This window comes from Petromyzon marinus, unplaced genomic scaffold (genome assembly GCF_048934315.1).
Source record: "Petromyzon marinus isolate PM22_M1 ecotype Great Lakes invasive population unplaced genomic scaffold, UKy_Petmar_22M1.pri1.0 PM_G_Scaffold_30, whole genome shotgun sequence".
NCBI classification, from domain to species: domain Eukaryota; kingdom Metazoa; phylum Chordata; class Hyperoartia; order Petromyzontiformes; family Petromyzontidae; genus Petromyzon; species Petromyzon marinus.
This window is the reverse complement of record NW_027422873.1, coordinates 2,453,047-2,476,554: the sequence shown is the minus strand read 5'-3', so window position 1 is coordinate 2,476,554 and position 23,508 is coordinate 2,453,047. Positions and strand designations below refer to the sequence as shown.

General features: G+C 48.2%; 1 protein-coding gene across 1 annotated transcript; it reads left to right on the top strand.

Moving 5' to 3' along the window:
• Positions 1-6,600: 6,600 nt before the first annotated feature.
• On the top strand, positions 6,601-21,190 carry LOC142915384 (protein LSM14 homolog B-like). Its single transcript, XM_076061216.1, has 8 exons — positions 6,601-6,640; positions 8,240-8,363; positions 9,959-10,167; positions 13,025-13,177; positions 13,885-14,031; positions 15,489-15,591; positions 16,789-17,038; positions 20,533-21,190. The coding sequence occupies exons 1-7, from the start codon at positions 6,601-6,603 to the stop codon at positions 16,994-16,996; spliced, it is 984 nt and encodes a 327-aa protein (XP_075917331.1). The 3' UTR covers positions 16,997-17,038; positions 20,533-21,190.
• Positions 21,191-23,508: the final 2,318 nt, after the last annotated feature.

The window sequence follows — 23,508 nt, the reverse complement described above, 5'->3', positions numbered from 1 at the left end:
CTAAATTGGAATTGGCTAAACCCGCCGGCCGTGGCCACACATTTTGCAGATGAATTTAATCTGTTTCAATTAATAAATGTCCCCACAAGACCCAACCTAAAATATTCGGGACAGTCAACTCTGCTTGACGTCCTATTGACATATGCCCCTCACAATTTCACACTGACTGGTGTTCTGGGTAATAACCTTAGTGATCACTCCTTCATTTTTGGAGTGAGATCATCAGCCAGACCCAAAGCCCCCCTAAATTGGTTGAAAAGCACTCTATGAGACACTTCAGCACTCAGGCATTTGCTAATGATGTGCTTCACTCGGATATTGACAAGGTCTGTGATATCCCCAACCTGATTACGGCTTGGGAGACTTTCAGGTACACGTTTCTCCAAATTCTTAACAAGCATGCTCCGTTGGTTAGATTTAAAACTAAATGCAACCGCCCACCATGGTTTGATCATTTGATTACAAAGCTAATGAAAACTAGGGACAAGGCTTGGGCATGTGCTGAGAAAAGTAATTTGGTCAATGACTGGCTAGAATACAGGATTTTAAGGAATAGATGCGTCAAAAAAAACGGCATGCAAAAAATGCCTACTTTTCCTCCACTCTCCTGGAATCACATGCAAATGCCAGGATTTTCTTGAAAACAAATATATCGAAAAGGCATCCAAAACAGACAATCTGCCCGTTGAGCTTAACCGAAATGGGGAATATTTTTCAGATCCCAAAAAAATAGTTGACAATTTTAACCTTCATTTTTCTGAAGCTGGTAATCTTTTTTTATAATGTATTGGGAGTCACCTCTGCTCATGCAAATTCCTACACCCCTGTCCAAACATTAAACGAATTTAGTTTCCAGACAATCCACGAAAGTAATGTTCTGAAACAACTGTCTTACCTCAAAGGGTCTTCCTCTTCCGGAGCAGATAGTATTCCCGTCTTTGCTCTACTAAATGTTGGTCACCTAATATACAAACCTATAGCCCATATTTTCAACCTGTCCATCAAAGAAGCAACAGTTCCTCTAGAATGGAAACATTCCTATGTCCGTCCACTTCACAAAGGGGGCCCTAAAGATGATCCAAATAACTACTGACCTATCTCAATTTTGTCCCCGTTGATGAAAATTTTTGAAAAATTATTGACCTACCAAATTAGCAGTTTCCTGTCCACCAACAATCTACTACATCTAAAACAATCTGGGTTCGGAAAAAAATACAGCACCACATCTGCTGCATTAGACTCTCTGAATCACATTTACAGTAGCCTTGATAATAAGCAGTACTGTACCTGTCTTTTTCTAGACCTGTCCAAAGCTTTTGATACAGTAGACCACAACACCCTGCTTAGTAAATTAAGTTGCCTCGGTTTTTCCGAAAACACAGTAAAATGGTTACAAAATTACCTCTTTTCTCGCACCCAAACTGTATTCACAGATGGTTGGAGGTCAAACAGTGTTAAGATAACAAAAGGGGTTCCACAGGGTTCCATCCTCGGCCCCCTTTTCTTCTCTCTTTATGTCAATGACTTGGGCACTGACCTGGATCATTCCAGGGTAAATCTTTTTGCAGATGACACAATAGTGATTACTGCTGGCCGCTCTCCGGATGACGTGATTGCTAAGCTACAGGGTGATTTCAACAAACTACAACATCAGCTAGTTGCTCTTAAACTAGTCCTGAATACCTACAAAACCAAGGTGCTATGCTTCTCACCAGGACTAAAGCAGAAAGTCATGTTTCCCCAATTACATTCCTTAAATAATTATAAAATAGAGCAAGTCAAGATCTATAAGTATCTTGGGGTCATCCTGGATTCAAAACTGAATTTTGAAGATCACATTGATTATATTGGTAAAAAGACACAAATAAAAATTGGTTTTCTGTATCGACACAAGCACTGCTTCCCCCCAATGTTCCGTTTGGAATTGATAAAAGCTACCATACTGCCTCTACTTGACTACTGTGACATCGTGTATAAATCAGCCCCAAGTACTGTACTGAAGAAGCTTGATTCCATCTATCACTCGGCCTTAAAATTTACATTGAACTGCACATATAGGACTCACCACTGTGATCTCTACATTGGGTCAAACTTAACGTCTCTTAATGTTCGACGGCTTGTGCACCAGATCTTATTTATTCACGAAGTACTTACAAAAAAATCCACAGACTACCTGCTGGATCTCCACTCTATTTCAAATAACAAATTTGACCTCAGGTCTTCGCTCATTTACCAGCTTCACATTCCCTATTGCCGTAGGAAGGGCCTTTGCTATTGATGCCCCCAGAGTCTGGAATGCTATTGCCAATAAACTGCAACTTGAATCGCTACCAATGAGATCTTCTCTCAAAACTGCTCTCGAGGAGTTGTACACCCCTAGCTGCCACTGCTATTCATTGGCATAACATAAAATAAAATGTTTCGCTCCGGATGACGCTGCAAAGTATTATCTGTATTTTGATTTAGCGTGCTGATCTTAAAGGTACATTGAGTAATTTGATACTCAGACCGATGCATCTGTTGTTGTGGAGTAACTCATGCAGCCAACTATGGCTCTAGGATTTGGTGTTACATGTTATTTATGTAGTTCATTGTAAAAATTCGGTCACAGTCCCTGTGATCACTGTTACGCTGCAATTATGGCTTTATTTTTTGGTGATTTGGAAAACGTTTTTAGGTTTGGACATGTTTGTTTTGTTGTAGTACGGAGTTAAACTGATGGCCTTAATCTAAGTTTTTGTGGTTGTTGTTTGACTTGCATCCCACTGGGATTTTTTGCACACAGCGTTGGTGTACGGCTAATTTTCAGGAATATTTTGCTGTTTTTTTCATGGATTTTCTGTTTGCACAGTCACATAGTCACTTTAAGATGTTTTTCTTGTTCGTGTTTTTGTTTTTTTTGTTTGTTGTGGTTGCACCCGATTCAAGAGCCGAATCGCTCACAGGGCTAAAATAAACTGAAAACTGAACTGGGCCTTCAAACCGTCACGGAGAGACGTGGGTGGAGGAGGGGCGGGGTTTGAAGGGGGCGTGGTGGAAGGAGGCGGGGCGGGGTGGAAGAGGGCGGGGCGGTGCAAGGGGGCGGGGTGTAAGGGGGCGGGGTGGGGGTGTAAGGGGCGGGGTGGACGGGGGGCAGGGTGGGCGGGGTGGGGAAATGCCCCTCGGTTTAAAAAAACGCCGCGTATTTCTATTGGTCGAGAAGCATGCACGTGACCCGCTTTATATTTCATGCAGTTCACATTCCTGGTTCTTTCGGTAAAGTCACGTAGATAGAAAATAAAAATTAAATAAAAAATTACTAAAATGAAACACAAAGCAAAAAACCCACGACGTTGAGCGGAAGAGAAACAAATCCCCCTCCCCCCACAATCCCGCCCACTTGGCGCTACCCAGAGTGCATTGCAGTGCCAGTGGCGTGTCCGTGAACACGTGGGGGATACGCCGTGAGTTGTTGCCATCATCATCAACACCATCATCATCATCAACAACACCACCATCATCATCAACATCACCATCATCATCAACACCATCCTCATCAACACCATCATCATCAACATCATCAACACCACCATCATCAACAACAACACCATCATCATCATCATAAACACCACCATCATTAACACCATCATCACCATCATCAACAACACCACCATCATCATCATCAACACCATCATCAACATCACCATCATCATCAACACCATCATCATCAACACCATCATCATCAACATCATCAACACCACCATCATCATCAACATCACCATCATCATCAACACCATCATCATCAACACCATCATCATCAACATCATCAACACCACCATCATCATCAACATCACCATCAACAACAACACCATCATAAACACCACCATCATTAACACCATCATCACCATCATCAACAACACCACCATCATCATCATCAACACCATCAACATCACCATCAACAACAACACCATCATCATAAACACCACCATCATCATCAACACCACCATCATCAACACCACCATCAACACCACCACCATCAACACCACCACCATCAACACCACCACCATCAACAAGACCATCATCATCAACACCACCAACATCATCAACACCACCACCATCAACAACACCACCACCATCAACACCACCACCATCAACACCACCATCAACAACACCACCATCATCACCATCATCAACACCACCACCAACACCATCATCATCATCGTCGTCGTCTCACGATCCGGGCCAAGTTCCCCCCTCCCCCCCCTCCTCCTGCCCGGCCCCACCAAGGCGGCCCCACCAGCCCCTCTCGTCGCCCGTAGCCAGAGCCGGCGACCATGGCCACTTGGGCGGCCTGCATGGGCGTCAGGATGAGCTTGCTCTCCATGGCGGGCATCCGCTACGAGGGCATCCTCTGTGACATCAACACGGACGACTCCACCGTCGTCTTGGCGAAAGGTTACGCACTGGGGGGTGGGGGTGGGTGGTTCACGGGATGACTGTGGACACCGCGAAGCTGCGGGTTAGGGGTTTAATGAAGCCGCTTGAGTCGTCCTAACAGGCGACTCGCTCGGGCAGCAGCAGCAGCAGGAGGAGGAGGAGGCCTTGGGACTGGGGAAAGTTTGCCAGGAGGAGGTGAACGTGTCGGCGACGTTGTCGCCTTCTGGACAGATTGGTGTGGGTGTCGTGGGGTCAATGTGTGGGGGGGGGGTATTAAAGAGGGGTTTGACCCTTTTCAGGACAATCAAACAGGAGGTGTTAAGATGCTCAAACGACAAATAAGATAGTCTTTGGTTTTTTTCGGTAAAGTCACGTAGGTGAAAAAAATCAATAAAATAAATGAAAAGAAATAAATGAAATCATGATTGTATTGGATTGCTGTATGTACTTTTGCGTTTTCAATTAACCTGGATTTGTAAGAGAGTCCTTAATCTCAGTGGGAATTGCCCAGAAATGTTTAAAATAACAGCCATTGATACGTCACGTGGGGGTCAGACATTTGTGACGATGTGTGACGAGGGGCGGTGGGGAGTTGAGAAATGTGACGTCACATCAAAATTCGCAACTTTAAATATAGACAACACGTTCTACTTATCTTGGTTATTTCGGTAAAGTCACGTAGAATGGAAATAAAATAATAAAAATAAAGCAATAACATTTAATTTTCAATAAAATTTTATTATGTTTTATTATTTACTTTATTTGATTTTTTAATAAAATGTTATTTTATTATGTTTTATTTTATTTCCATTCTACGTGACTTTACCGAAAGAACCAATAAGATGGGTCCCTGCAGTCACGAAAGCTTTAAATCAAAACGTTCTACTTAATTAAATAGACTTTTTAATAAATGTTTTCACCTACAACATCAGAGTGCAGCGCCACATTAAATACGCGCTACAATGATAATAGTTTAAAGAGATTTGAAGCATGTTTTATATATTTTTTTTGGGGGGGGGTGGCAAAAATCGTCCAAAATCGCGCGACGTCATTTATGGCCGGCGCCTCTAGCTGTACTGGGGCAAAGTTCTTCAACTCGTCACCCGCTTAATCACGAATGTTCTGAGGTTGTTGTTCTTGCTGGTTCTGGGTCGCAGTGGTTTCAAGTATTTTTCAACGAAGGTTATTGGGTGCACAGCCGTTTCAATACGGGCACACATTGTTTCGTCCATCTGTTTGCGTTTCTCCCTTGGCAACGGGACCTCGTTGGCTAAACGTTGATGTTTATAAGGGCAGGGGGTGACCAATAAGGGTTTGAATCGATCTGTAACAATCTAGGGGCACTGATAAGGGGTTGACAGCTATGTCAACACGAACGCGCGATTAACCCCGTTGACCTGAAAAAGTTCGTGGTTTCGGTGCGTGCGCGTGTTCAAGTTTCAAGTTTCATTTATTAGGTATACCCCTGTGAGCCATGCGGCTCTTAAGTCGGGTGCAACCGCAACAAACAACATTTGAACACAGAACATCTTAAAGCGACAACGCGTAACAGAAACATTCTGGAATAAACCAGCAAATATTCCACACAAAAAAAACTTATTAAAACGCTGTGTGCAAAAATCAAGTGTTGAAGCCGGGTCGGTAGTCACAGGGCAATGAGACGTGGCTGGTCATAGACGGCGCGTGACCCGGCCAAAGAGCCCGGCGGTGCCACATAAGGGGCCGTCCATAAATGACGTCACGTGATTCTGAACGATTTTTTTGACCCCCCCCGCCCTCAAATATGACGTCACAAAGCTCTGCCCCCTCCCCCCTCACCCCCCCCCCCCCCGCAAAAAAAAAAACACGCTTCAAATCGCTTTAAACTATTGTTGTCATTGTAGTGCGTATTTAATGTGCCGCTGCACTCTGATCTTGTAGGAGAAAACATTAAAAAGTCTAATTAAGTGGAACGTGTTGTCTATATTTAAAGTTGCGCATTTTGATGTGACGTCACATTTATCAAACTCCCCCCCCCCCCCAGTCGTCACACATCGTCACAAATGTCTGACCCCCCCCCCCCCCAGGTGCGTGACGTCATTTCTGGACGGCCCCAAAACAGTTAATTTGGAAATGTTCCAGATTCATTTTTGTCTTCATTCACAGATTTGGGCCAACGGCACCTGTCGGGATTAAATTGGCACAATGGAGAACTTCTTCTTTGCGACGGTGATGATAGCGATTTGTGATGTTGATACCCATAAACATTCAATACCTGCAGGCATATGGCTAATGGATGACAGGCTATTGGTTTTAATACAGCTAAGACGTAATAAAATAAAATACATATAAAATAAATTTCATTTATATTTTATTTAAATAAAAATAAAATAAATTTCATTTTGAGTTTATGTTTTATTTTTATTATTTTATTATTTCCCTTCTATGTGACTTTACCGAAAGAAACCAGAATATTTAATACAGCTTGTTGCAGGAAATAAATGAATCTCAATTTTTGGCTTGCAGAGTTGAGAAATGTGTGCAGCTCGAAACCCCGCGAGCTAGATTTGATTCCTGGCTACAGACAACGTCGTCGGTGGTGGCTTTGTATCCCAACACATTCTGGGCTTCGCGTAGGTAGACTGCCTTCAAGTGAAGTTACCTGGTGCGGTGTGTAAGTGAAAAAGATGATTAAATCAGCACTGGGGAGAATGAAGGTAGCTGAACCAGCTAGAAACTATTTTAAAGAATTGTTTAGGTTGCGGGTAAGGCCCACTTACTATATCGCTCTTTCAGAAGCGACCTGCCCACAAATGGTAGGTAACGCAATGAAGTGGCTTAGCGCGTGGGAACGTTTAGCCGCCAAATACTCTAAACGGATTCACAGATTTGGGCCAACGGCACCTGTCGGGATTAAATTGGCACAATGGAGAACTTCTTCTTTGCGACAGTGATGATAGGGATTTGTGATGTTGATACCCATAAACATTCAATACCTGCAGGCATATGGCTTATGGATGATGGGCTATTGGTTTTAATACAGCTAAGACATAATAAAATAAAATACATATAAAATAAATTTCATTTTAATTTTATTTAAATAAAAATAAAATAAATTTCATTTTTATTTTATTATGTTTTATTTTTATTATTTCCCTTTTACGTGACTTTACCGAAAGAAACAAGAATATTTAATATAGCTTGTTACAGGAAATAAATGAATCTCAATTTTTGGCTTGCATGGCTTGCAGAGTTGAGAAATGTGTGCAGCTCGGAACCCCGCGAGCTAGATTTGATTCCTGGCTACAGACAACGTCGTCGGTGGTGGCCTTGTATCCCAACACATTCTGGTTTTCGCGTAGGTAGACTGCCTTCAAGTGAAGTTACCTGGTGTGGTGTGTAAGTAAAAAAGATGATTAAATCAGCACTGGGGAGGATGAAGGTAGCTGAACCAGCTAGAAACTATTTTAAAGAATTGTTTAAGTTGCGGGTAAGGCCCACTTACTATATCGCTCTTTCAGAAGCGACCTGCCCACAAATGGTAGGTAACGCAACGAAGTGGCTTATCGAAGGACCTGGAGGGGGGGGGGGGATCCGCTCGACCCATGGGAAGAGAAAACCTCGCTGACTCCAAATATACAGCAGGTGTTGTCAGGGTTGGGATGAAACGCATGACCTTCGATATATACCAGGCGAGGTAGTTAAGTTCTCACCACAGTGGCGCCCAAAACCCACAACCACGCACTTGCTCCGACCTGCATAGGTGCTCTCGACCGTAACAACGCTTGACCAAACGGGTACGTGGAGGTCTGTACCGGCGGCGGGCGTCTTTGTGTGCGCGCAGTGTGCTTGCGCGGGACGGAGGGGCGCCCCGCCGACCGTCCCATTGCCCCTCGCGAGGAGGTCTTCGAACACATCGTCTTTCGCATCAGCGAGATCAAGGACTTGACCCCGTGCGAGTACATGCTGTCCGCTCTGCACCACGACGTGGCCATGGTGCAGGTGAGAGGTGCAGCCGCTCTTTACCATTAAACTATTTATTTATTGTACCATGTGAGGCCCACCGAGCTACTTAACTCTCTTTTCAGAAGCGACCCGGCCACAAATGATTTGCTCAACGAAGCGGCTTATCGCGTGGACATTTCCAGCAGCCAAATACTCCAAATGCACGTCGGTTCTAAAACGTGGAGGTAGAAACTGGATGACCCAGAGAAATCCACGTGACCACGGGGGAGGACGTTGAAAACTCCAAAAATATGCAGGCGTCGGGGGTCTGGATCAAACCCCACGACCTATTGTACTCCAGGCGAGGTAGTTAACATCTTGCCACTGCAGCAGTGCCATGGTTTAGGGGAGTGGTGGCACAGTGGTTGATGCGCTGCACCACAAACCCGCCTACGACCCACCGGGGTTTGATTCCCACTTACGGCCAACGCCAGGTGACGATTATCTGAAACGGTCCCGGGCTTTTCCTGAGGTCTATCCAATGAGCACCTGGTGCGATGTATAAACATCGCCACTGGGGAGAAGGCGGTCGGGCGTGGGTCTGGCTTCCCCACCTCCTCCGTGTGCTTTGCCGGCCTCGTAGTTGCTCGCACTGCACTTGCCCCGAACGTCCGTTAAGCCTTTAAGGGACATCTTTGGCAACATGTTGACAAAATGTGGAAAAAAAAGTCAACGCTGATCGGCCGCATTTCGGGCAAATTTTCCCTTCACGGCACTGGAATCGAGGAAGCCAGAGATGGTGGAGAATACGAGGTTGGAGACTGCACTTCACACTCGGGGGGCTTGATGAAAGTTGCATTTGAGAGTTACAATAGTTAGCTAACAGTGGTAGCTGTGGAGGGTTTTTACAGGTTGAGGAGGAGGAGATGGAAGAGGCTACCAAGATCCGAGCCCGGGTGCCAGCGTGCCAGTGGCTGAATTGCGCAACCCTTGGCACCTGATTGGCTCTCGGGTGATGACATCGCAATTATCCCTCCTCCTAAGACCGAAACGGGAGAATCTCTCATGGTAGCCTGATGACTTACAGAGGTTCTCTGTAAGCCATCTGGCTACCATGAGAGATTCGTTCATGAGGCTATCCACATATACAAACACAGAGACAATTTCAACCGAGAGGAAGGAATTCTGGCTTAGCAATCATTGGAAGGATTTGATAAACCATTCCGGGTCTTAATTGATTGTTCACGCTTACGGTGGCTTTCAGACCGCATCCATCATTTTCGTCTCCCCCCTCCTCTTTTCCGAACATAGATGGACTTGTCCATCTGAATAACTGCCAAATCGCTCTCCGTGGTGCTAATGTAAAAAAAAAACCCGCCACTTTTTTAAAAAAAATGTCTTGCTGTGGTTTTTACACCTGATGATGATTGCTTGTCTTGCAGTCGAAACGTCGTGAGAATTTTAAAGTTTTATATTTTTATTATTTTATTGTTTCCCTTCTACGTGGTGGTGACTTTACCGAAAGAACCAAGAAGGTGCATAAGAAGTTTGACATGCGTACGTCGTCCGTCGTGATTTGTTCTAATCGCTGCCTAACCCACCCTCACCCCCCGTCCAGTCCTCGCCGGGCACCCCGGGGGGGGGGCGCTGCTCGCTGCCACACGTGCGGTATCGGAGCGGCGGCGAGCTGCCACTCCGCGCCGGGCACGCCGACCGGACCCCCCCGCGGTGCCACGGGCGGCCACCCGAGCCACGCGCGGCACGACGCCTGGGCCACAGCGGTCGGGCACCGTCCCTTCGTGCAGCCTGCGTACGGAGGAGCTGCGGGTACGGGAGGGGGGGGGTGCGGTGTGCGGTAAACATCGGCACTGCAGGGCTGCACCTTTGCCCTCTTAATGCCACGTGGTTTCCGTTGCCCAGTGGCCTTGCCTCGGGTCGTTTTCGCCTTTTGCTCGTTTAGAGGCAACTGCGTGATTTCAATGCGATCTTAATTGAACGCAGTTGAGTTGCAGCTATCTTCATGGAATTATTTCCGTAAGCGCATGCAGGAAAATAAAAGGCTCTGTGTATAACAGCTCGATGATGATGATAATGCATAGTGCATGAGGACGAGCATTTTTGTTTTTACTTTGCGCTTGATGGTGATACCCAGTGATTGTATTTTAAATTGTCGCCTTTTCAGAATAACCCGTCATTTAAAGCGTTATTAGTTGGTGCCCTCTGTCAATGGACTGCTCGGCGAAGGCCACGCTGTCTTGTCATGCGGGGTGGGGTGGTTATTTGACCTGCCACGCTTCACTTGTGCGGTTGTGGTGAATGGGTAGGTGAGGAGCCAACCACCGATTTGGATATAATTCGCTCGTGATGTGGCTGAGAATCGAGTTATTTTTTGCGTCGTTGGGTTCGTAGTTGTTCGAGAGCCACTCTTCTACCACGAGATAATACAAATGTGGTGCTAAATGGGTTTTGTTGTTTGCAATAATGGCGTTTACCAAGAAAGCCGCTTTATTCAACGATCATTTGTGGCAAAGTGGCTTCTGAAAAAGTGCAAATATAGCTCGGTGTCTTGCCTGATAAAAAATAAAAACGTTTTAAAATTACCCCTCTTCCACAACTTAACCCAATTAAGATTTGCACCAACAAAATTTAATTGCGACTTCAAGGTCCTGCACGATGCATTTCTCCATGGCGATGATGAACGAAGACTTTCTTTTTTAAAATCTGTGGTTTTGTGAGAAACGAGGTTGCCAGAGGCAACTTGCTATATTGATCTCAATGAGGTGCTGTCGTGGTGCTGAGGTTGTGGCCACCCTGTTCACTGGCTGGGTATTGAGAGATGAGAGGATTTATGATCGGATCTCCACCAGCATCTCTTATCAAACACCTGACGCCCGATTTTGTAATGTCCAATGAGACGTCGTACGGAAATCTGATTGTTTTTTTGTTTTTTTTTCAACATTCTGGTTTGCCGAAAGCACATAAATTGGTGTGGTGCTCCAGGTGACAAATTTGATTTGTTGGGTGGCAGACGGTGTAGCAGAACATTGGCCATTGTAGAGCAGTACCCCAATTTACATTGGTGATGCGTTCCTGAAATGTGCGACGTAAATTGAAACAATTTTTTCCCAAAATACCGTACATCAATAATATATTTTGTCATCGAAAGCACAGTACATGTCGTCATGCGCGCGACACCACAGGGTAGTTTACAGGATAGGTGAAGCAAGAAGCGATGGGGATACAAGAAAGGATCGATGCTGTCACCGACGTAAATTGCGTTAGCGGTGTTCATAATAAAGCGACGACGTGAGAGGGGTGTAAGTTGTAAATTGATGTTGCTGTGTTACCCCACGATCGTCTCGCCCAGTGGTTCTTAATCCAGGGGTGCACGCACCCCTTGGGGGTTGCAAGATCCCCGTTCTGGGGATTTATTTCGAAGGTATATCATCGAAATACAGATTGCGCGCGGACCAAGTGCAACCGCTTTGTTTCATCAAACCCCCTACGTCTGTTGACGTTGCACGTTGTTTGTGAACGATTGAGAACCAAAGGGGTTGCAAGGCTGCGGCAAAGGTTACAAACAGCTACCGGTTTTAACGGAAGCATCGTGGATCCTCGCGCCGCCCGTGTTGGTGTAGCCGAGGCCTCCCTCTGCAGGCGGGAGGACGAGTCGTGAAGTCTGCCGTGGCTTGTGGACAAGAGCCCCGGTGACCCTCGTTCCACCGTCTCGTTTATTAATGTTAACCCCCCCCCACCCCCCCAATGTAATGCTGCCAGACCCATAAAAGTTGCGCGCAAACGCCCCTAACGACAAACGTGTGCTAATATTTTTATATTTTAAACCCGTGCGAAATAATCATTTTTGACGAAATATATGAATGGTGGTGCTATGGCAATTCTAGATTTGAAGCTTTCGTGACTGCTAGGATCCATACTCTTTGGTTCTATTGGGTAAAGTCACCACGTAGGTAAAAAATAAAATAACAAAAAATCATGACGTTTCGGCCACAACACAAGCGGCCTTCATCAGGTGAAGGGACGAGACTGTCTGGAGGACAGCGCTGGAGTGTCCTCCAGACAGTCTCGTCCCTTCACCTGATGAAGGCCGCTTGTGTTGTGGCCGAAACGTCGTGATTTTTGTTATTTTATTTTTTACCTACGTGGCTATGGCAATTGGTTGCATCAAGAGCAAATGAAAGCGGAGTTTCCGTTTCGTAAATGTCGGAGACGCAAACGGGGTGGTCGGCAAGCTCTGCGCTTGGCCGCCGAGTGATCTGTGCGGTTTTGACGGCCTCTCTCGAAGCGACGTAATAATGGCACGCTTGGCTACACTGGGATTTGTGTGCGGTGAGCCCCTCTGCCTGGTGACAACACAAACGTGTGACCTGCAGTCGTGAGGAACGATAGGGGGGGAGGTGTTGTGGTGGTAATGATGATGATGACACTGACACCACGATGGGTGATGGAGGGCTATGGCACTTGTGTCTTGCCCACACAGCTGTTGTAGAACGCCCCCCCCCCCGCCCCATAATACCAACAGCCGTTTTTCGCCACTAAGTGACGGTGACGTCACCACGGCGCCCGTGCCAGATGAGGTCGCGGGAGGGTCCCACGTGGCCCCCCCGACGGGTTGACGAACCGAGACGACCGGTGGGTGCGCGCCGGCTGTGCCCATCGCCCACAGGTGCGGCAGCGCCCACGGCCGGCGCGGCCGCTGCGCGCGTCAACGCCACGCCGCAGCAGCCGGCGAGGAAGAGCGGCACGGTGGATCGGGGGGTGCAGACGGCGCCCCGGCGGCGGCGGCGGTGGCGGAGGGCCCCCGTGAAGCAGATTGCAGGTACGGCTACGGGTGGTGTGGGTGGTGTTCGCCCTCCCCACCCGCCACCCCCCCATGCCGTCATTCATCTTTTCATCAAATTTGTAAGTTCGTTTTGAAGCAACGTGTCCCAATTTACAGTCGGCGTCTCGTACTGACGGAGACTAATTAATGCGTTTGCGTATTGAAGGCTCGCCGTGCACAGCTTCTGTGGACGCATTCATCGTGGGGCTTTGTAAATCGCGGTGGGAAGGCAAAAACCCCTTGCCACTTTTATCACTGACGTTGCCTCAAAGGCGACGCGGTGCATTAGCCTGGACTTTGGCAATGGCCTTTTGAACATGTGCAGAGGGCGGAGAGAATAACAGATTCTTGGCCGCTGGTGCCGACCTGAATACCGGGCAGCCGGTGCGCTATTTTTTTATGGTCGTGAATATTTACCCAGGAAATCTGGGTCGAAAGTAAGAGACTCACATTTGTCCATGAGGGTCCAGCAAAAGTTTTTTTTTCTTTGCAGCAGGGTGTACTCATTGATGCATTATTCCAATGGAGAAAGTTTGCAGGAAATGTTTCACATTTGGGGAGAACATGCAAACTTCCAAGTATACAGCAGGGGGTCGGGATAGAACCCACGAGCTCTTGCGTACCAGGCTAGGTAGTTAACATCTCACCACCGCGGCGTTGGTGGATCACAAACCGAGCTGCCGTTTATTTTTCTCTCCCCGCAGGCTCGAGCCGCCATGGGCGCCCCCAGAAGGCACAGGCCCTGAACCTGGGCGATGAGTTTCAGGCGGAGTTTGACTTTGAGAGCAGCAACGCGCAGCTGGACCGCGAGGAGCTGGACAAGGAGTTCCAGGACAACAAGGCCAAGCAAGGTGAAGGTGTCGGACCTTTTTTTTTAAAAGGAGCACTTTGAGGGACCCGGTTTCACACCACCACCACCACTCCTGTGGGATGTCTCCTTTTAGAATCAGAATATTTTTTTGTCCACTGGGGGATTTCGATGCGCTACAAAGGTTTTTTTGTCCACAGATGTTCAGTAGGGGCGGGTCAGAATGTAACAACATACAATACAAAAACACGATGGGAGTGCACAGTCTATAGGTCAAGTGAACATATCGCTTGAAAAAATAAAAATCAACTAATCTTGTCTTACCAGGTAAAGATCACTGAGCTATTCGCTTTTTCAGAAGCGACCAGGTCACAAATGATAGCTCAACGAAGTAGCTTATGTGGACATTTATATTAGGCCCTTTTTTTCATACGAGTTAGAGTAATCATGAGGAATGATAACTTGAGAAACTCTCTGCATTTGACAGCCTTTAGTAAGCTTGGCTGTCACTGCACTTGTGGGTGAGGGCCTCGCATCACTCTGGTCAGGTGTGGGTTGCAGAAAGAGTGGAGCTTGGACAATGTACAGCATGGATGTGCAGTGCAACAGTGGATTTGTCTTACACCGCCTCTCTTGTGCCAACAAATTATTAGGCGGCTGTGGGGGGGGGGCTACCTTGCCTCGTGGGTTTCACCAAAACCCTGACCATTGTATATTTGGAGTTTGCATGCGTCTCTCTCCCCGTGGTAGTGTGGATTTTTCTCTGGGTCGGTTGAACATGTAGGCTTTTGCGACCAATATCATCCATGATAGATTTTTTTTTGGGTTGGATCACGATCTAACCCAAAAAAACCTGTTTTCTATGAGTCATCCGGTTTTTCCCTCCACATTTTAGAATCAACGTGCACTTATTGGAGTTTACCTGCCAGAAATTTTCATGTAATAAGCCACTTCGTTGAGCTATCATTTGTGGCCAGGTCTCTTCTGAAAAAGAGCCATATAGCTTGATGGGCCTGAAATATAATGCAAAGTTTATGGTCGTATTGTTTTAGCCCTGACTCGCATTGGTGAATGGTTGTATTTTAACAAATGGTAAAAACATTTGGAGAATCCCCTGTACTAAATGTTGGTCCCTTTAGGACCATGATGCACTTTTGACAATTTTTGTTCACGAGGAGCAATCTCCACGAGCGTCCATCACGGTGGCCTGTTGCCACTGCTGCCACGGCGTCTTCTGTTGAAAAGTTTGGTTCAACAAATCTGTACCGTCGCCCCCCTCTAGTGGCTCACCTCAGCCATCGCTATGAGGGAGACGAAGGTGGCCGGGCATGGTGCTAGGCCCACCCATGCCTTCGTGTGCCGTGCCGGCCTCGGGGTGCCACTCACTAAGAGCACTTGCCCCGATAGTCTGAAGCGAAATGGGGTGGGGATCTTTGTCTTTAATTGTCCAGGCCATCCCTTAATTAGTTTCTGACATTGACATCTCCCTTTGTGCTGCAGACATGCAGAGGGGTCCCAGCAGGAGCTCTGCCGTGTTTCCTGACAAATGCTTCTACGACAAAACAAGATGCTTCTTTGATAACATTTCCAAAGATGGCGGCAGGTAATGGCATTTCTGCCACTTGTGATTTTTAATTGGGTCTCCTTGCTCATCGCGGGGTTGATGGTCTCGGACGGGCCGTGGTGGCGGCACACCTTTATATACAGCGCCTGGAGGAGGCAAAGGGTTGGTGGTTCACAATCTTCTGCCATGTGCACCGACTTGCCAGGAGGTAGCAGTACAGCATGTTGATTCATCTCCATCTGTACGGAGATGGGGTTGCTGTTCCCCCCCCATTCACTCTCCCACCTTTGCACGTGTGGGTTTTCTTTGGTTTCGTCCCTCGTGTAATAAAAACTCACAAATGGAGTTGGCCTAACCATCCTAATATAGGATGACAGATCTCGGGCAATTGTTGGTGCCGTTGCTGGCTGCCTTCTCACTCGTATGCGGTTGACTACGCCTCCTGAATATCTGGAAACTTTGGGGCGTTGCAAATGTGTGACGTTAACTTTAATTACTCTGCGCAGAAAATGCACGCCGCGTGAATTGCGGTGTTGCGCTTGATTCGGGAAAAAATCCTAACTCGAAAATAAGAGGAAGAACCGTGTAATTATTTGACTGGGCACGAGGCGAACATTTCTCTAAAACGCAGGATGGTGTGGAACCGTGCAGGGAACCTCTAATGTAGGGTTTAGCGTTCACTCGAGCAATTCTGTAGTACCGTGATCTATCGTCATCCACAGGCCACTCTTCAACATGGTGTGGGGTGAGCCACTGCTCGGAGCGTCAGACAGAGTCGTTGTCGCGTAACAACAAAACTATTCGCGGTGCAAATCTAGTGGCTGCTCTGATTTATAATACTGCGGGCGCATTAACCGTAGGGATGTACGCCTGCTGCTTGGCAGGGAACATTCAAAGAATCCCGTGACGTGTTTTACAAGTGGCAGGCATTTTTCGTGTGCCGGTGTAAAAACTGCGATATTTGCCAAAATGAAAATGAGTGACTTACTGTGGCCCTTCTGCCAGTAGTAGTGGCACGAGCAAGAAGTTGTAGCACTGCATCTTTATCTCCTCCCTCCACCTCCAATACCAACACGCGCCATTCACTGCTCAGTGAAGGTACACGTGGAATGTCGAAGGCTCGCTGACAGGAGGTCATGGGACAGACCCCAGGTGGCCATGGATAGACTGAGATGACTGGCAAGATGCACCAGCTGTGCTCACAACCCCCGCCACCCCTTCCTTCCATCTTGTAAGGAACTGCCGCGTGACGTTGGCGGAGGAGCAGCGCTTGAACATGCAGACGTTCGGGGAGAACCTCCCGGCCGCGCGCAATCGCCGCTTCTGGCACAGTTGGGGCCACGCGTCCTGGCTCAACCGCCGGACCCTGTGGGGTGGGGACGGGCGGCCGGGCATGCCCAAAGCAGGGGTGCGGTCTCCTCTGCCGGCCAAGGTGCAGGCCTAGACAGATGATGATGATGAGGATGAGGAGGAGGAGCACGTGCAGGTAAGGGCAGCTCCCGCTCCTGCACTCCCGTTAAGCTGCAAAACAAAAATATCGAGAATCTGCTCGTGCCTCCCTGAGGAAGTCACGTGACTTGTGTGGCCATCCCTGCTGAATCCCTTACCCTCTGCCCCCAACCCCCCCCCCCCCCTGTGAAAATACCCTGCTCCGTGGAGGATGATAGAGAGACCCTTTTAAGGTATTGTCTCTGATCCCATTTTTCCATTTGTCTCCTCTACCCCTTTCTATTCCTCTTCCCATTCATTACGTCCTTGACTCTACTCGCCTTCTCGTGGTTGTAGCCATGGGTACACTTCTAGATTTAAAGCTTTCGTGACTGCAAGGATCCATACTCTTTGGTTCTATTCGGTAAAGTCACGTAGGTAAAAAATAAAACAACAAAATCACGACGTTTCGGCCACAACACAAGCGGCCTTCATCGGGTGAAGGGATCAGGCTGTCTCGAGGACAGCGCTGGAGTGAAACACAGCCACGCTCAGACCGCGACCTTTAAGCTGTGTGCGAGGAAACAAGGTGCCTTGACAAAGGAATTAGCATAAAAATTAGCATTTGATTGGCCGACTTAGCATAGAGGTGGTGTACGTGCGGGTGAACATGCCGTTTGGCGGGGGGGGGGGGGGGACTTTACCTATTGATAGTGTGAAAGGGGAATTTTTAAGAGCTGCGAAAGTTCGGGGTACCACTACTTGAAAAATATACTGTACCATTGAAAATTAGTTTAATGTTTAGTTCGATTTAGAACATCTTTCCAATGGTTGCTTAATTTGAAACCATCTTCTCGGTGAAGGGATCAGGCTGTCTCGAGGACAGCGCTGGAGTGACTTTACCGAATAGAACCAAAGAGTATGGGTACACTACCGCATTTGCTCACATAATATAATTTGCGTATTATATCGTGAACAACTTCTCAATCATCATTTATATAAAATCTTAAACATGACTAGATTTTTTTATCGATCAATTGCATGCCAAATTTAATGCTTTTGTACGATCTGACCTGCTGGAGGGCTACATGTGTAGTGGCCTTATTGACGTCGGAGACTGTTTACTTGAGGCAACACGTATTTATTACAGACACTTCTGTTACAGTTGCGAGTCTTATACTTGAAGAGGTAATGGCCTCTTCACCCGTACTTTATAGAGGGAAACGTTCCCCGAGCTTTAGCCCACGCTAGCTCCCTGGTTCCCTCTATCCTGTTCCTCTCCCGGGAGGCTATCTGACCTGGCCCAGCTTCGGCGCAGGTCCCGATCACCAGCCAGACGAGTCCGGCCCTCAGAGGGACATCGGCCCTCGCGGCTCCGGTGTCGCACCCTGGCTTGCTTTGCCCGGCCCTCAGAAGGTCAGCGAATCAAAGGAGTTCCAGGGTCTGGCTAGTCAATCTTCGTTCTTCACTGGCTCTTCATCTTGCTTGAGTTGAACTGCCTCTCAGCTCCCCGGGTCCCACCTTTTATACTGTCTCTCACTGAGGGGCGGGGCTGGGAGTGATCACAGCATCCCCCACAGCCCCCCAGGGTGGTGACCGTAGCGGACGTGTTTGTGGCCACCGTTATACAACCGCGTGTCACCCTCCCGTAACACCTCTACACGTGTTTGGAAGATCAAGAGGTACAAGAATGGTTATGGCCAAGATTGGTACAGGTTTTCTTCAAGTGTCAGAATGTCCTCTTGACGATTCTATTTGGATGCCACGGTGGCTAGGAGATGTTAACTCACTTTGCCTGGTATGCAGCAGGAGGTCTGGGGTTCCATCCCAACCCCGACGCCTGCTGCATATTTGGAGTTTGCAAGTTCTCCCCGTGGTCATGTGGATTTTTCTCCGGGTCCTCTGTTTTTTTTCCCTCCCACGTTTTTAAAAGCATGCGTTTTAGAGTATTTTGCTGCTATAAATGTCTACACGATAAGCCACTTCGTTGAGCTATCCATTTGTGGTGGCTGTCTCGGCCTCACTACGCTGCGTTGCATCACTGTCCGAGTAGTAAACCTTCAGAGCCAGGGTGACCATCCGACTCCAACATATTTAACGAATAGAACGACATAAAACTCATGGGAAAACACAGCACAAAATAGAGCATCTGTTAATACTTGCAATATCAATATAATTAATTGACACTGCAGCATCATAACATTGTCTTGGACAACATGAATCTCAATCATAGGTCCTGGATGGACCAGGTACCTACATTAGCACTGAATAGCTCTACAACAAGAGAATAAGCTACTATGTTCAATAAGGTCACTTTGTGTAATCACCATACTGCAGCCCAAATGTACAGCGCTGCTGCACATAACACTGAACTGTAGACGAGATACATCTTCATCCTTGCTCTCAAGAATGCATTAAAGTTACATGGGCACAAGTCTGGCTCGACTTATCTAATTACAAACAACTATTCACAATAATGCAAGTGGCAGGCTTCGTTGTTAACCAGGCCTCCATATTTATCGTAACAATTTAACAGCATTATAAAGGCATTTACAGCATTATAACGGCAATCCTAACATAACAGGAGTCCCAGTAATTATAAGAACACGAGGGGGTTTGGTGGCCAGCAGCACGCCCTGTCGCCTTTATCTCCCCAGTGGCGATGTTGACACCCAAGCAGTTACTCGTTTGGTGGCCGTGAGCGGGAATCGAACTCGGGTCGCCGGGTTCGTAGCGCAGCGTAGCGCTAACCACTACACTGCAATGCGTTACGCTTCCACATGCGAGGGTCACGTGACAGATTTGACGCCACAGCTCACTTGCCGTGCAAAAAAAATATGCATTATTGAGCTCCCCGCCCCCCCCCCCCCTAAAAAAAGTGTATTTTTTTTCATTTTTGCGTGGTGTACAGTCTGGTAAGTACCCACATGGCCAATTTCCAGTTGGTTGCAAGTCGGGAAGTACGCTAAACATTTTGAACAGGCACACATTCACAACTTTGCCTTTTATATATGGAGATAAACTAACTTGCAGACAATGATTCTTAAAGTCCCACAATGAGCAGATGCTCCCGTCTTCGCTGAGATGCTAATTGTGCCTCCATTTTGTACTCTTTGTAATGACTGACACCCCTGCCTTGCCTCGTCGCTTCGAGACCCTTAACGCGTCACTTCCAGGTCACGTGACCAAACTCGACACCATCATATCAGGAAGTTCCTGTGTAAACACAGCCCCATATCTGCCGTGGGGCAGAACAGTGGCCATGTCTCTCCGGAAAGAGCGCTGCATAGCTCCGTGGGCCTTACCTGGTAAAATACAAATGTAGAGTAGTTTCTTTCAAATGGAGTTGGTTGGCAACGCTCTCGTGCCCAATTTTAGAGATTGACGAAGGGAATTGGATGGTTTGGAGAGGCACCTTGTCACCAAATCTTGGCCTAAATCGGGACCACGCAAACCAAATTCTCCAAATGAGAATGGAGCCCTTTGTGGGGTCGACGATGATCTGTTGGTTTTGCTTCTTGATGTCGGCAATGCTTGCTTTTGTTGTTGCAGGTTGCAGAGAACTTCCTCCCAGAGTGTACATATATTGGGGGTTTGCTTGATTTAAAAAGTTAAAATTTGTTGGGTCTGAAGAAACGTTACGTAGAGGGGTAGTGCAAGGACTGTATGTGGGTTGTGTTAATTGATATGCGATTCTTTTAATGTCTATGGTGTGTAAATAAGATACACACCTCGTTTAGTTGAACACTTTACACATTTATAATTGTAAGTATAGTTTTAAACTTTAGTCTAATGGGTGTGGTAAAACATTTCTGTAAAGTCGGACTTAACTTTAAAGCTTTAATTGTCTCCTAAAATTGGTTATTTTGTGCGACCGGTCTTAAGCTGTAATGAGCATGGACATGACAATTTAATTGAGTTTTGTTTGTATTTCACAAGGCAGCATTAAATGTTGCAGAATTTATATTGGTGCATTCGCTGTGGTGAAATGGCCGGCAAATAATTAAGTTGGCCAACTGTTAGCTTTACAACATTGCTTCGTTGAATTTTTACTGCATTGCTTTAGATTCCTGTAAACTTTGTCCGTAATGTAGTACAATGCATGGCTTTAACAGGATCGGGGATGGTGGGAGGGGGGGGGGGGTTGCTGTATTTGAAAAAAGTAAAGTGCATTTCAATAAATTGAGGCATCTGTTCCAGCTTGAGGGCCGATTTTGAAAATTGAATCTGTGCTTGGTATGTTATGCAGCGTGATGTGGCAGCCCAGCCCCAGCCTGCCAAGGTGCCACCTCGGCCGGCTGGGCAATCTAGGCGAGGCCGGGGGCTCTGCACGAGACTAGGCCTCACCACGGTACTCTGAGTAAGAAGTTAACTGCAATAGAGTCGGTATATACTACTGTTGAGTCGGTAGATACTGCTGCAGAGTAGATGCTACTTTAGAGTAATTAAATACTGTTATAGAGTAAGCAGACACTGCTATAGTCAGCTGATAATACTATAGTCAATAGATATGACTATCGATTCCATAGATACCGTGGTGCCACAGCAACGGAGCAACTCCGCAGGCGCCACCATCCCCTCGCACCCCTCCACACGAACGTACGCACACTCCCACTAAACACACACACACACTCACGTAGGGTCTCGAAGGGGGAGGCCTGGCCCACGGGCTTTCATCCGAAGGGCCCCTAGCAGGGATGTCCCCCGGTTTCCCATTGCCAGGAGATTGGCTGACCCCCCCCCCCCCAGGCCGGATTACACGGCGGCCCCCCCTAAAATCAGCTTTAAAAAGTCGCAGGAGCGCATAGTGCTTTACAGACTGGCCGCAATGAAGCGCACGCAACACGGGAGATGGGGCCTCGAGGGCAGAACACTCCGCTGGCAGCGCAGACGTGGAGGTGGGAGGGAAGTTCCTAGCCACGCCGCGGGGTGGGGAGGACCGGGTAGGGAGGACCGGGTGGGGAGGAGGGGGTGGGGAGGAGGGGTGCGTAGACAATGGGTCAAGGCGCAACGGAAAGTCACGCTCCAGGTAAGGGCGGGAACATCGGTTTAAAATCAAAATGTAGGCGCTCGATTGGTCTGCGCAGGATAACACCACGTGACCCTGGATCTTCGGATTCCCAGGGCGTCAAAGGGAGGGAGGTGAAAAAACGTTCAGGTGGTTCTCCAGCCATCCAGCCACCCCAGTCTGACTCCCGGCCGCTCGCGGCGTCCGAGGGACGCTGGCGAGCGCCGCTACGACTCTACCCCAGGCGGAGACCTCTTGGATCATCGTCCCTCCGACTCCCGCAGCTTCCGTGCGACACCGTGAGTGCATCTGCGAGTTGAGAAGTAGAGTGTGGGGGGTACACCCAGGGATTGAATAGGGATAGGCTACACGCTGCTCGTGGAATATTTACTACAGGGCCGCACAGGGTTTTCTTTAGACGCGTCATTAATAAACTTCAGTTCAGAAGATCGGTGCGGTGCGATTTCTGCGTGCGCGTGTGGGCGAACTTCGGCGTGGTATCTGTGATTTTTGAGTGGAGCGACTGCGTGCGGGGGGCGGGGTGCGTGAGAGAGCGAGCGCGGGGCTGCAGGGTGTCGGCGCGGGGTTGGTGTGTGAGGTGCGCATCTGTAGTGGATTCGAATTAGGTGCACACACAACTTCTTGGGAGGCAACACTTATTTATTAATGAACACAAACAGTTAGCTCTTACATTACGCATAGGGTGGTGACCACCGACTTACTCTAGCTAACACACACTTCTCAGATACCCTAGGGAGGTACAGCCTCCTGTCTTGGCGGGACTTACAACACGTCTACTGCTATCCTAGAGTCCTCCGGCTGGGACCTACACACGGATCTCTTCTTGGCGTCTTCACGATGCATCTTTATTCTTGATACGGGCAGCCTCGAAGCTCGTGAGGAGGCTGCTTATATGGGCCTCGGCGTGCCCGGGCTCCGCCCCGGCCACGCCTCCCTTCGAGAACCCTCTCGAAGCCCCCCCCCCCCCTGCTGTCCACATGCCCCCCAAGGTGCCCCCTAGGCCCCCGGCCCCCACTGGGGTCCAGTCACGTGTCCAGCCGGGGTCACAGAGAGGGCCACGACCTCACACCACCCTCGTGGCCTCCCGAGTCCAGAACCGGCCCTGACGTCATTCCCGCCTCCAGCCGGGATGACGTCATGTGTGTGTGTGTAGACCGGCGTAGTAGTGACGCTCCCCCGCATAGTGACGTCACACGTGTGCGTGTGTACGCAGTAGTGACGCTACCATCACTACACATCTATTAACGTCTATACGACCGCAACTGGTTACACGGGGTATCGCGCGGTGTGTGTGTGTGTGTAGAAGACGCGCGTCTGCAGCGCAGCGTGAGCGATTAAGGTGGGGTTCGGGGTGCGCTAAATCCACTCCACCGCTGTGCGCGTAGATCGCCATCTCTACGACCCGCTACGGTTTACGTGAGGGTTTCGGCGTGGTGTGTGAGACGCGCATCTGCAGCGCCGTGCGAGTGATTTGAGCGCGGTGCGCGTGAGGCGCTCCG

Bases quoted from the DNA above. Each gene is read 5' to 3' on its own strand.
- LOC142915384 (XM_076061216.1), top strand. From the start codon at position 6,601: ATGGAGAACTTCTTCTTTGCGACGGTGATGATAGCGATTT. The intron at 14,032-15,488 runs GTGAAGGTGTCG...TTTGTGCTGCAG, and splicing joins GGACAACAAGGCCAAGCAAG to ACATGCAGAGGGGTCCCAGC. The intron at 15,592-16,788 runs GTAATGGCATTT...CCATCTTGTAAG, and splicing joins ATTTCCAAAGATGGCGGCAG to GAACTGCCGCGTGACGTTGG.